Raw genomic sequence first — 14,664 nt, forward strand, 5'->3', positions numbered from 1 at the left:
TCCTGTCCTTCTCCTCAACTCAGTAATTCCTTCCTTTTGAACAGGTTCATTTCCTTTTTCCAGTGTCTGTAGTAACCTTCAGATTTTATTTTCTTTTTCAGGTTGTCACACTAAGGAAACAATACAATGTTTGCACATGCAGGTCTTATTTTCTATAGGAGTATGGTCTCTAGTTGCATCCATTTACTGATAAAGCCTCAAACTTATCTTTTTTATAGCAGAATAATACTCCAATTTTTGTACTAAAAGTCTTTTCTAGTGTGTAATTTGCACTTACAGCATATCCCATCCAGACACATTTTAAGTGGTTGATAGCCACACTTAGTAGCTGCTAACATTGGACAGCATAGCCATAAATAAAATTAAATGTAGAACCAATAAAAGACATCACAAAGGGAAAAATGGATAATATTAACTATAGCAAAATGAACAAAGTAAGAGAAGATACTTTGAGCATAACATGGTACAGTATTATTAACATACAAAGAATTCATTGAAGTTAGCGAGAACCCTTAGAAACCCAGAAAATAAATGGTGGCATATATTGGCAATTTACCAAAAAAAAAAAAAAAAGATAGCTCAGTAGAATAAGCATTTGCCTGGCAAGCACAGGGTCCTGAGTTCAATCCCCCAGTACCAGACCCAAAAAAAAAAAAAAAAAGTGACTATAAAACATGAAAATAATAAATACAAATTTAATCAGTGGTGGTTATGCTCACCTGTACTCCTAGTACTCTAGGAGCCTAAGGCAGGAAGATGCCAGTTCCAGCCCAGCTTGAGTGTCTTTACTGAAACCCTGTCTCAAAATTGAGGGCTGAGAATATAGCTTACTTACTGTGAAGACCCTGGGTTCAGTCCTCATCACCACTTTAAAAAACAAACAAACAATGCTGGGAATGTAGCTCAGTAACAAAATGCTTACCTATCGTGCATAAGACCCTTCAGCACTTGGAAAGAAGGTATATAAATTAAAATAGTAGTATAATGTTCTATTTTATCTGTCAAAATAGTGAAGACTGTAAAGACATTTTCTAGATTACACAGAATGTAAAAAAAAAAAAAAAAAAAAAGTGTCCCTAAATAGGCTATGAGAGAGATCATAGTTAGTAAAATCCCCATAAAAGGCAATTTAGCAACAAGTATCAAAATTCCTTCACAGGGAATCTTTGTAGTACTAATTACAAAGAGGGTAGACATTATGTATCAAAATACTCACTTTGAAACTTTATAGGGGCCAGGGAGATAACTCAGCATAAGCGCTTCCCTGGCAAGGGCAAGGGCCTGCCTGGTTGAATCCCTGGTTCTGCTACATTAATGAAATGGTTAAGTAGTTTATAGTACAGTCATTTGATGGAATACTTGGAGTAATGTAATGTGATCATGTGTTTCATGATATTAAACTTTTAAAAGATGCAAAATTCTGTTTAGAAAATAGAGGGGCAAGTCAAGCCAATATAGAACAGAACTAAAAAGTACAACAGAATGTTAACAGTATTTATCTTAGGCTAAAACGACTTCAGACCTTTTATTTCCAGTTGTTTGTGTTGATTTTTCAAATTTTTATTTTTTAAATAAAATTAGTGTATATTTTAACTTGATAATAAGGAATAACTACAGTACATTCTTTGATATACTGTAGTTTCAATATCAGACTAATTCAAGTATGCTCACCTCACACTCAACTTCTCAGTTTGTACTTCAGAAAAGTACAGATGATTAACTTTTATAGATGATCCAAATATTTTTGAGTTTGATTCCACCTTTGTTTCTGAATGAAGTTTACTGACTTTCCAATAAAATTTGTCGCTGACTTCTTTTTCTGTTCCCTTTACTTCTGGCCCAACTTTGACTTCCAGAAGAGTAAAATAATGCTTTTTTAACAAACAAACATTATAAAGTTAAATAGTCAAATCTGTTCTCTTGCCAGCAGAACTTAGTATTTTTATGTGTTGACTTACTCTTTTGTAATTGTGTTAATACTTGTTTCCTTCATTTGAAGGTAATTCTGGTACAAGTTAACCCAGGGGAAGCTTTTACAATAAGAAGAGAAGATGGACAGTTTCAGTGCATTACAGGTAAGAAGGATAAATTATAATATATAGTAATGTAAATGCTTAGAGTTTCTTCTTTCCTACTACAAACACACAAAACCACAAATTACAATACTGTATAACTGTTGCAGTAGCTTCCTCACTAGTCTCTTTGCACTGGTTTCTTCATTAACCTTACTATAGTATTGTTCGGATCACTTTGTTGCTCAGTGAATCTGGTTCAGATTCATTGATTATTTATAAAGATCTTTCAGCTTTTACTCGCATTCTTACTTTCTCTCCATTACTACTTTCGTACAATTTTTCTTAAATCATCTTCATTCACTCACTTGATCCTCTCTCATGCTGTCAGTATTACTTTCATTATCTAGAATTTTTTTCTTGTTATCACCATTCCAGACTATTCAAGATCTACCAGTGTTTGAAGACTAAACTCAGATCTTAACCTTTAATTTTTTAAAATCTACTCTGGGCAGAATAATTCTTTGTTGTGGGAGCTATACTGCAAATTGTAGGATGCTTAACAGAATCACCTGGCCTACGCCTATTAACCACTTCTTCCCCCTACCGGTGGGGGAAGGGGATTGCTCCTAGCTGAAGCAAATCATTTTCCTGTGTGAAAATGAGAGCAATAGAAAAACTCACTGGCTAAGGTAGTCTCTTAATCCAGTATGACTAGTGTCCTTATAAAAAGGGAAAACAGACACAAATATACAGCCCAAGAAGAAGATAAAGGCAGAGGTCCACAGTCAGGACCTAATGCTAAAGATTGCCAGCAAACCGTCAGAAGCTAGGAAATGTGGATGGATCAGATTCTCTTATATCCATGAGAAGGAACCAATTTTGCCGATCTTTATTATTTGACTTCTGGCCTCCACAACTGTGAAACAATAAATTTGTTTTAAGGCAAAAGAAAAATTACTGCTTTTGGAATTAGAAAGAGAACCAGAATGTAATCACACTCTGTGTGATCCTGCATATGTTACTTAAGTTCTAGAAGTATATTTCTGTCGGTAAAATTACTGTCTCTGCCAATAATAGTGAACCTCATGGGATAATTGTGAGGGATAACTACTATGTATGTACTGTACTCCAGAGCAGACTTGGCATATATATTCAGTAAATAGTAGTGATGATCACTGTGGTATGATTGTATATGATTATAATCTCCATCTCCTCTGGAACATTATTGTGCCACTTATTTTGACATGTACTTACCAAAAAGCTATGTGCTTTTAGTATTTTTCTGATTGTATTGTTCAAATTATTTAAATTTTGTATCGTTTAACTTAAAATGTTTATTTAGTACAGATAAGGTCCAAGCTCTGTGAACAGGTAACATTTCTTACACATAATTGAAGATCATATCCCCTTCAATTCTTAACATTGCATATAAGGATTATCTCATAATTTCTGCTTTAATTTTTAAAAGAGTATATTACAGGTAAGGTAACCATATATTTTGTCATCCAAAATGGGATACCTGTAGGAGTGGAAGGACTTACAATTACTCCATGACTACTTCAGGTAAACTAGAATGTGAGATATTTTCCTCTCATTTAACCAAACTGTCTAATGTGTTTAACCATTAATCTGACTCCTTCTGGGAAAGCAATTAGCTCAGTAATTAAAATTAAGATGTTCTAACTGCCATTTAAGACTCTATATATTTTCCAGTAAGAAATGTCTCTAAATTAAAAGAAAGAAAGATCTCTAAATTAATCTAAATCAATTGGGTGGCAGTTAACTTTATGAATAATGAGCCGGGGCTATATGCTGTGGCACATCATCTGCCTGGCAAGCACAGTGTCCTCAGTTCAGTTCTCAGTTCCAAAAAGAAAGAAAAAAGAAACTTTACAAATAGGAGTCCAGGTGTTGTAGATTTGAAAGACATAAGATAGTAAATTTTGTAGGTAATAAGATAATATTCCCTTCTCTTGTCAGTTAGGTTTACATGAATAAAGTTCTTTCTGTTTTGGAGATTGGATCCCACTATGCGTTCTGACTGGCCTTGAACTCACTGTATAGCCCAAGTTGTCCTCAAACTCATGACAATCTTCCTGAGTGCTGGGGTATACACTATGCCTGACTCCTATTATTCCAGTTTTTTAATGTATACCTCATAGAATGCACATTCCTAATAGGGCACAATGGTTTATTTGTATATCTTTTAAAATTGTTGTCCATAAATATTGTTTGTAATGGAAACATTTTAGTTAATACTTTTTTTCAAAAGTATTTTCAGATGGAGATACTTTTCACTGTTTTAACATGACTAAAATATAAAAACCAGTAATCCCAGTTGGATACTCTGAATACATTAAAATTGTAAATAGCTTGGATTTCAAAATCTAATTTATAACTATAATCTTTAAATCTCATAAATCTAATATATTGATTTTACAAGTGGCAGTGAGCTGTTCAGTTGTGACAAAAGGGCTATCTGATTTATAATGTGACTGTAATGCTAACAAAGCATCTTAGTAGTAAGAATTACCATCTGAAGGTATTTTTGCATAGAGACACATTGCTTTGCCTCACTGGAAAAGATTCCTTTGTCCAACTGACAGATTATCAGAGTGGAAACTTTATTATAAAATGACTAGGTAAAAATTTTTAAGCACAGGAAAAGATAAAGGAAACCAGACAGAAAGTAAAAATGTTCTTCTCTTTATTTTTGTCTGTCCAGAATAAAAAGATGGAATGTAGTAGTAAGCAAGGGACTGGAATTGAAATATTTGCATGTTCTTACTCCAGCCAATAGAAGAAATTTGATAATTGCTGGTGTTCCTTTTCTCCATTTTGCCACCACTGTCATGTAGCAAGTCCTCTGTGGACTAATTCTAGAGCTAGGCAACAGTGAGAAAGTCTCAAAGGAGGAAAATCATAGGCCAGTGAAACTGAGAGGAAAAATGGCTCTAAAGCCATCAAGTCAGAACAACTGTTCTATGGTAGTCATTATACTCATAATAGAAAATCTGTACAGTAAAACCTGGAGAAAGGAGATAAATCTGGTGTAAATTTATAAACATTTGAATTAAAGATTCTTCTTAGTTTATTGCCTTTCAAAAATTTATAGGGCTGGCCAGATAGCTCAGTGGACTAAAGTGCCTGCTTAGGCAAAGTACCTGGATGGGTGTTCGATCCCCAGCACCACATACCGTGCTGACCCCGCACACAGGGCACCCTGAGACAGCGAGTAAGACTGGGCGGGTGGCACGTACCTGTAATCCCAGTGTTCGGGAGGCTGAAAGCAGGAGAACTACTGCAAGTCCAATCTGTGTAGGAGACCCTGTAGACTCTGTACTGAATACACTAAAAAAAAATAAATAAATACATTATAAAAGCAACAAACTAGGTTAGTAGAACTTTAGAACTCTAAATAATTAGCTTTTATTAGAAGTCCAGAATTTGTGAGTTATAGCTTGTTATGGGCAGGGCTTTCTACTTTAGCATACTTCCTGGGGAGATAACCCTTTTTTTTTTCTTCCTGTGAATTTGCTAAATATGTTATGCTAGTTTTTGGGAATTCAAAGGAAAGCAAGGTACAGTTCTTGCCATTCAAGAACACTGTGTGTAGTAAGGGAAGAAAAGTGGAAAGTTAATGGTATAAGAGTATAAAGAAGCCCATTAGTGAGATGAAGATATTTTGAGGACATAGAAGAAGAGGTACTATTATAACACAGAGTGATATGTAAGGACAAAATTTCTTTCATGAGAAAGTGAACCTATGAGCAGTCTTTAAGGAACTATCAGCTGGCAGCTGGACAGAGAGTCCCAATAATTTTACACAGAAGAAATAGTGTTCAAAAACAGCCAAAGGAAAGAAGAACTTAAATTATTTAAGTAACCACAGAGATTAGAAGTGCTGAAAAGTCGTATAAAAGAGGAATGTGGCTGAAAATGTAGTTTTATCTTGAAGTGGCTTGAGCGACAGACCTAAAACTACCCCACCACTGTCAGTACTGGAGATTGAGCCCAGGGCCTTTAGATAGAGCTACATTCCCAGTCCTTTTTTATTTTTTTGATGCGGGGTTTCACTAAGTTGTCAAAGTGAGGCTTGAACCTGATGATTACCTTCCCACAGCCTTTCAGACTGCTGAAATTACTAGCGTGTAGCCCCAACATACTCAACATATGTTGCTCAACATACTGAGTGATTTTGTGAGATTTGGAAGAACCTTTGAAGGAGTGTACATAGAGTAGTTAACATCCAATTTATAGTTTTTCAAAGTTCAGTGAGACTTCCTGTTTGGTCAATATGTGGTACCTGTTAGCCCAGAAGTCTTCCTCATGGGTGTTTTCACCTTCTAAGAAAAGGGGTTGGGTTGGAGGATTACTGTACTGTGGGCTGAAATTATGGACTTTTGAATACCTGTTTTTTAAAAATACATGTTTTGTATTAACAATGAGCGGGAATAAAAATTGTTTGGTGTGATCAGTTTATTGTCTCATACCATTCTCTTCAGGAGCTCATGCTTGTCTTCCCTTAACTCTTTACCTTATTCCACTCTTAATCTTACTCTACCAACAGTTCAATCCTCTATCACTTTGCATTTGGCCCTTCTCCTTGTTTTTAGGCTTATTTATATTATCTGATATGGGTCCATACTTCATTTCTTTTTCTTCTTTTTTTTTTTTGCCATCTTGAGCTGCAACTTGTTTCAGCACAAGATACAGCATTACATTTAAAATGAGAGTGCCTAGCATCCTGAATCTGTCTTACTTTTTTTCTATTAAGAGGTATTTTGAAATTGCTTTAAAAACTTGATGTTTTCTGCTTTTGTGGTGAAGTATAACAATTTTGCAGGGGAACTACCCACTCCGGCCCCCCTCCTGTCCCTCTCTTGGACAGGAGCTTTCTTTCCCTCAATAAATATATTCTGCTCATTAAAAACACACACACACACACATACACACACACACACAATTTTGCAGAAAAGTAAACAAAAGCTAGCATGGTGGTGTATGCCTGTAATCCTAGCATTTAGGAGGCTGATGTAGGATGATTGCCATGAGTTTGAGACCAGCCTGGACTACATAGAGAGTTCAGGTTGAGCCTAAACTACCAAGTAAGACCCTGTCTTGAAAAGTCCCCCAAAGGTATACAAAATAAGGAATCAAGCAAGGTTTCTAAATTTGGGTTCTTGAGCATGTCATAGAAACATACTTCTTATAGAACATGTGGTCAACTCTTAAGGCCATCATTGTAGAGCTGGCTCTACTGGTGATAAATTGGTGCCCTCCTTGAGATGTCATCTGTTCAGTGAAGCCCAGGCTTCACTTTCATTCCTTCCTTAGCCCTGAATGTATATGTAGAAATAAATCAAGCCAGATATTTATAGCCCTGTTTCTTTTCACTGTACCTAACATATAAAGAACATTCAATAAATGTTTTAAACATTGTCTCAGGCTTTCACAGAGAGAAAATTGGTCAAGCAATGGCCGTGACTCATCCACATGGCTGACACTGACAAAGGATCTGCAAACTGTGGTACAGGGTAACAGGACTGAGGGGACTTGACTGACCTTAGCAGATACAAAAAAATACATTTATTGTTATGTAGGTATTACTTTATCTTGGTCTTAACAATCCAGCAGAAAAGTATAAAAACAAGGTATAAAAAGTAAAGTGATATTAATATGCTGAGCTATGAAAGGCTCAAGTCAACAACTTCTGACATTGCCAGTCTGGATTATATTATATTATTTTGCTGAATTCATGTTCCTATAATATTTAAATGGCAGTGGAATACCCATCTCTAACAAAACTAAACGAAAAAAGATACAAAGGAAGGATCATTTTGTATCTGTGTATACAAAATAGTTAGGATAGATAGACAACTACTTTCTCTTAATTCAATGAGAAGAAAGATTTCTACTAATAGTATTTGGACAGGATATCACATCTGCTTCTTGTACTATGAATAACCACTAAGAAGATTATAATATGCGATGTATTAATTATTGAAACTGTCCTATTAATCGGTTTTGAAACTGCCTCATTGCTGTTTCTCAATAAAATTAATAAAAAATAAATTTTTTAAGTTGAATGAGGAAGGGAAAAAAAGTAACATTTCTTGAGCATTTTTCTCAGTAGCTAAAAACTGTCCTTATTGAACAATAGGTATGACTTTTTCTTTTCCATGACATTTCAAAATAAGTAAGTGGGGTTAAAGAATAAAATTTATTATTAGTGGTTTTACATTGTTATGGTACCTCTATTTTGGTGTGATTCTGTGCCTCTATGTGCAGAACAGAAAATTAAAAAAACAAGAATATATAGGATAGCTGTGCCTAAATATATGCTGTAGCCGCTTCAAGAAAAAAGTATTTTTTTTAAATTTTATTGATAAACAGCAATGAGACAGTTTCTAATCAAATCGGAAGTACAGTTTCAACAAATAACACACTGCATATATTCTTCTTAGTGGTTAATTGCTGTACAAGATGCGGACTTGAGATCCTATTTACAAACACCATTAGAACAAATCATTCTATTCATTAAGAGAATGCAACTATATATCTATCCTAACCACTTTGAATACACAGTTACAAAATGGACATTCATCTGTATACCCTATTTTTTCTAAGTTCCGTTACTGAATATTACAGGTGTGTAAACTCAGCAAAATATTCTAAAAGAGTCCAGTAGACTATAATAGCATTGGGTCTTCTGTTTAACTGGCAGTGTCAGAAATTATTGACCTGAGTCCCCCACAGCTCAACATAAGAGCATGGCTTTACTTCCTGTATTTCGTCTTCATACTTTTCTACTGGATGGTTAAGACCAAGGTAAAGCAGGACCTGTGCAATAAGAGTTGTAGCTTTTGGTCTGAGAAGGTCAGTGAAATGCCCTCAGGATTTATCCTGAGATCCTGTACCTCAGATTGTAGAACCTTTGTCAGTGCAGCCAATGTGCTCTCTGTGAAAGCCTGAGTGTTTTCTCCCCATGTGACTCTCCTTAGGCACACTCTACGTCATCGATCACTTTCCTCTTTGGCCCCATAATCTTCTTGATCAGAAAATTTGGGACACTACCGAGGTACATGACTTTACAGTACAAGTTCTCATATGTCCTGAGTCTTAATTGACCTTAGAAGGTTAGGGCCAAAATGTTGGCTTTCCTTGTAGCCCTCCTTTTTCTCCAATTTTGGTCTGCAAACCTAGGTTGTTAACCACCCAGAAGACAAGCTTATTGTTATTATCAAACTATGTAGGCTATTAAGCTTAACCTCACTATCTCCCTGCATTTCAAACATCTTAGGCATAATAAGGAGCAGGTATTTTTCATCAAGTATTGATATGTTGAACTTTAAGTCCCTGCATAATAAGAAGAAAGTATTGTTGATTGCTTAATTTTATTACAGTCATTAAGCATGTGTTCCAGGGATCCGAATTAAAACTTTTGCATTTATTGTTGTATAATCAGGTTATATTAAGCAATTTGGTCATTATATTTTTAAAGTTTGTTTATGTAGAGAATGCTGTATAAATCTTGGAACATAATTTTGCCATAGAGATTATTATTAGGCCATACCTTTTTGGAATTGTTGTTTATATATAGAACCATAGAAACCAAGACCTATTTCAAATATACAGTTCCTAATTAAATCAGTCATAAATTAACCAGATTTACATGATAATTTTTTTGCAGCTTGGATGTCACAGTTATATGTCATCAAAAATAAAAACCATAAAGTGACAAAAATGAATAAGCAAGCATGCTTTAGTTCCTCAGGCTTGTCAGACCTTTCATATCTTTATGGGACAATATCTCTGCCTTTTAGTTAAGATCAAGTATCTAAATGAAAAGACAAAATAAGAGTTGTTTATTGCTAGGATACAGGGTTTTTTTCTCATGTTGTGTTTTCTAGGACTGCGTTCTCAAAGACGTTCTTCCTGAGCATGTGTAATCAACAGCTTTGACTAAAATAAAGGACATTTTTAAAACTTTTAAGGGCAGAAGTTACAAAGAGTAAATAAATGTCAAGCACACACACACAAAATATTGAAATGATAAGTTAATAGCATAGAATTTAATAATACTTTTAATTTAAAAAATTAACTGCACTGGTGCTATTAAGATTTGTAGAGCTGGGGAGATAGCTCAGCAGCTTAAGTGCCTGCCTGGCAAGCACAAAGTTCTGAGTTCAATCCCCAGTACCAAAAAAAAAAAATTTGTATTAGTCAGAGTTCTATTGCAGAAATGTAGTTAGTGCACTACGGGAGCAAAGGAGGCAATTGCAGGTCCCTACAGTGAGGTTTAGAACTCAAACTGGGTGAGAAGCAATATGGTGTAGAATAGCCCAGTATTGGCAGTCAGATCCCAGTCAGGGAATTGACACATGAGAAAGTGGCCTGGTACAGAAAGCTAGTTTAAGGAGGCTGAGAAGGGTGTCCACAAGAAAGGGACAGCATGGTATATGGTATATGAACCTAAGCAGGATGAGGAAACTATTGCCACAGGAGGGTACTCTGAATAATCAGAACTCAGACAAGAGAAGAAAGGCATCAGTGAAAAGATTAGCCTGACAACAGTTGCAGAAGCCCTAGCATCAGGTCAGACCTTCCACATGCTGAAATTGTCTTGGAATAGAAAGTCAGAGCTTAAGTAAGATTTAGGGAGAAAAATTACAAAGAAATGTTGTGATTAGGAAATCACCATCAATACTACAATTATACTCCTGCCCATTCTCCCCCCAGAATTCAGCATTACTTGCTTCTAGCACAGATACCAGCCAAAATTACGTAAGCCAACTATGATTGCATAATACATTGTCAGCACCTTTGGGAGTGGTGATCTTTACTTCATACCATAGAATCTGAAACAAAGTCTCCTGGTGTCTCCTGAAACAAAGGAGCTTCATACCTGCACACCAAAACAAATGATAGCATTCACTATCGTGCATGACAGAAGGACTTAACTTTTTAAGGAAAACTTGTTTATTTTAGCAGAACTGGAGTTAAATCTGAGTGGTCTATTGAATTTAATTTGCAAAAGAGAAATGATTCTTGAAATTAAAGAAATGATATCTTAAACTTCAAAAATAAAAATATAAGTTCAGTGCATGTGTTGGATATGCAAGTTAGATGGTATTTTGTTACTGTTTTAAAAGTATTGACCAACTGAAGTTGTCCCAAATTGTCCCAAGGGAGATAACCAGGAGAACATAAAATCATGAAGTCATTCTTGTGAAAGAAGTATGTGAAGGATGTCTAATCTACAAAGGAAAACAGTGACTTACTTTATAGATGTTTTCTATACCTCTTTAAGGTAGCATTAGACCAAGAGATAAGAAAATAAGGTAGGAAATTTTTGCCTAGGGAAGAACTGTGCAATAGTTAATGAATGTGTCCAAGTGGAGCTGTTACTGTTATACCTGAGTCTTACCGTTATATATGTTCATGCACTGGTTTGATGATACTATAAAGCAGTTTCTGCATAGAAAGAGAAGTTTGATTAGGTGAATCCCAACATTCATTCTAACTAAAGATTTTTTGATTCCTGAATAATATGTGAATTAAACTGAGATCTCTTTAGTTAATTCTGGGAATGAGTACTTTATATGAGAGTCTTAAATTAAGTAAATATACCTGAGTCCAGTCACATTTCATAAAGTAATTGAGCTAGTGAATGGTAATGGCTCAGAATAGACCCATAAACAGAATGCCAGCTAGTTAATTTACTAACATCAGTTACCAATGAAACAAACACTTGAAAAAGAAACTCCAACTTGCGTTTATCTTCATATATACAATCTTTTAAAGTGTTCATAAAATACTACTTTTCATTTTGTTTCCTTAATAGAAATTATTTCTTTTTATCTCAGGTCATGTACTAAAATAATGTCCTTTGCTTAGCAGGCATTTTGTTGATAAGTTAAAGTGAACTGCTAAAATATTTTAAACATGGAGGCATATTTGTTTGCTTTGCCAACTACCATATACCAAAAACAGACTCATATTTTGGGATAAAAGTTAGCAAACTTTTCAGATTGGCAAAATCACACTGTTGTACTTAAAGTTGTGCCCTTTAAAGTTGCCCTTCTTAGACAAAAAGTTCCATTAGAATGGCTCAAAATAGTAGTTTTAAAACTTTAATGAGTCTTGTTTGTGAAAATGAATCATAACAGATATCCATTCTTAAATTCAGCCCATTTCCATTTTAAATGGTTATGACTCATCCTGAGAATATCGAGTAATAGTCCCAGGTTGTCCTTGTAAGCTATTAAAAGAAAAACTAAGTTATACATGACTTAATTATACATGGTTCTAAGTTTTGTCTTAGAAACTCTTAGCTAGTTTAAAAAGTCTAAGCTAGGTGAAGCACATCAGAAAATCTCAATTAAAATATTTTTAATAGATGGTAGCAAAAGGAAATTGAGACCCAGGAATATGTGTGTGTTAAAGAAGTTACATTATCTTTTCAGTAAATGTTTATAAATACTTGCATTCTAGCACTGTTTGTATTGGTAAATGACTGAAATGGACATAGCAGGGAGTAAGCCTTTTTTTGAACTGGACTCAGAAAATTGTTTGTTTTTTCTTTTCATAGTCATTTTTTTTAAAGTACCACTTTATTAGGCAGAAATATGAATATAAAATGTAGCTCTCTTCCTTTTCCATGACACTGATTTCCCTTTTAAAAATGAAGCCACTTAACTGAAAGTTACATAACAAGTGGGAAATAAAGATAGGGAATAGATTTAGAATGGAAAAAAAAAATAGAATGGAAAAAAATGAAGAGATTAGATCATTTTAAAGGCAAAAAGAGAAAAATACATTTAAAATGAAAAAAAGCTAGAAATTATCCTTTTGAAGCAGAATCTATACTACTGATTCTTAGGAATTCCATGTCAAGGGATATTTATCCATTTTATTTTAAAAATTGCCTTTTGAATATATAATACTAAGCAGTTGTAAAAATAATTTTAAGTAAAAGAAAATGATAAAGTATTCTTAAGGGTTTGCTTAATTTTTTAAATTATCGCCTATGCAGGGTTTTTTAATGTGCAATTAGTTGTTGTACTAAGTAATTGAAATTTGGGAACCTTCTGTTTTTTTATAGAAGAAAGATTATTTGATCTGATGTATTATCACCTCATTATTGAAATAGGGTTCCATTGACTTTCCTTTTACAATTTATATGTTTTGTTCTTTTGCCCTACCTCACTGGCAACTCCTCAGTCTTTTTTGATGTGTATTAAAATCTAGGTTCAAAAGTATATAGCATTTAAACAAAGTAAGTCAATTACAGAAGAGCAGGTATTATGTGATCACACTTATATAAGGTACCAGCAGCAGTCAAACTAAGAGAGAAAGAATGTACAACAGTGGTCACTAACAGCAAAAGGGAACTTTGAGTAGGGAGTTTTTATTTAATAGGTCAGTTTTAGTTCTGGAGATGGATAGTGATGATAGCACAACGGTGTAAATATACTTGATACTGAACTGATAAATATTGCATATATTTTAGCACAATTTTAAAAAACAAAAGAAATGTAAGTGACAGAGACCAGATGCCAGAGTTTAAATACTGTGGTAAATTGAATTCTCAAATGGTCCCTAAGATTGTCTTGTTCTACACACTCTACATCATCTTTGGAATATGGTGAATTTTACTTGAACATTGGGCTATATTATATGATACGGTTGGGTTTTAAGAGAGATTGTGTGAGGCCTGAGGTGATAGCTTGGCAGTATAAGTGCCTGCCTGGCAAGTGCAAGGTCTTGTGCTAAATCCCCAGTACCAAAAAAATAAGAAATAAAAAGAAATTTTTTAAAAATCCCCAGTATAATAAATAAATAAATAAATTTTAAGAAGACAAATTGTCTGGAGTAATCATTTTATAATCATATGAGCAAAAAATTTGAGACATGAAAGGGAATGCAACAAATGAAAGTTTTCTTGCTGATTACACACATTGTTTCGGCTCTAAGGAGCTGACTTTGGCCCATAGGTAATGGCTAACAAGGAACTGATGGCCTCAGTTCTACAGTTGCAAGGCTGAATTCTTATACAACTATCTGAATTTGGAACAGCCTCCAACTTCCAGATGAGATCCCAATCTGACATTTTAATTTCTGCCTTGTCTAACCCTGACCACAGAAAGCAGGCCAGGCCAGAATTCTGAATTGCAGAACTGTTAATGCATGGATATTTTTTGTCACCACTATGTATATAACCACTGTATAACCATAGAAAACTAAAACAATAACATGAACTTTTTTCCTCACACACATTATAATTCAAAGGTAGGCTTTAGTGCTTAGATAGCTTTTCTGCTCCATAGATCATACAGGTTGCCCAGTTTGTACCAAATTAAAAAAGTAATGAATCTATGCACAGGGTTTTACAAAATCTCTTTCTGATTTATTGAAACCTAGACAGTCTTTTTTTCTAACCTATTTTGCCCAAAATGTATACAGAATAATATTCAGGCATTATGAGCAGAATATGAAGTAATTGAAAGTCTTATGCAGGACCTTCAATTATAATAGCAATACTGATTGTATTGTACTGTAGTTGTAGATTATATAGAAAACCGAATTGAGCAAATTGCTAGATCTAGATTCAGATATGCCTGGAGATTGCTTTTTAAATCCATTC

The 14,664-nt window shown here is 34.4% G+C and overlaps 1 protein-coding gene across 5 annotated transcripts in view; it reads left to right on the forward strand.

Moving 5' to 3' along the window:
* Fndc3a (fibronectin type III domain containing 3A) overlaps window positions 1–14,664 on the forward strand; it is a 143,146-nt gene that overhangs the window by 39,414 nt on the left and 89,068 nt on the right. For all 5 annotated transcript variants that reach the window (XM_023717208.1, XM_004633092.2, XM_023717207.1 and 2 more), the window contains exon 3: window positions 2,000–2,075. In XM_023717208.1, coding sequence (XP_023572976.1) covers window positions 2,000–2,075 — 76 coding nt within the window. The remainder of the gene's footprint in view (window positions 1–1,999; window positions 2,076–14,664) is intronic.

This window comes from Octodon degus, unplaced genomic scaffold (genome assembly GCF_000260255.1).
Source record: "Octodon degus isolate 3935 unplaced genomic scaffold, OctDeg1.0 scaffold00051, whole genome shotgun sequence".
Classification (NCBI taxonomy): domain Eukaryota; kingdom Metazoa; phylum Chordata; class Mammalia; order Rodentia; family Octodontidae; genus Octodon; species Octodon degus.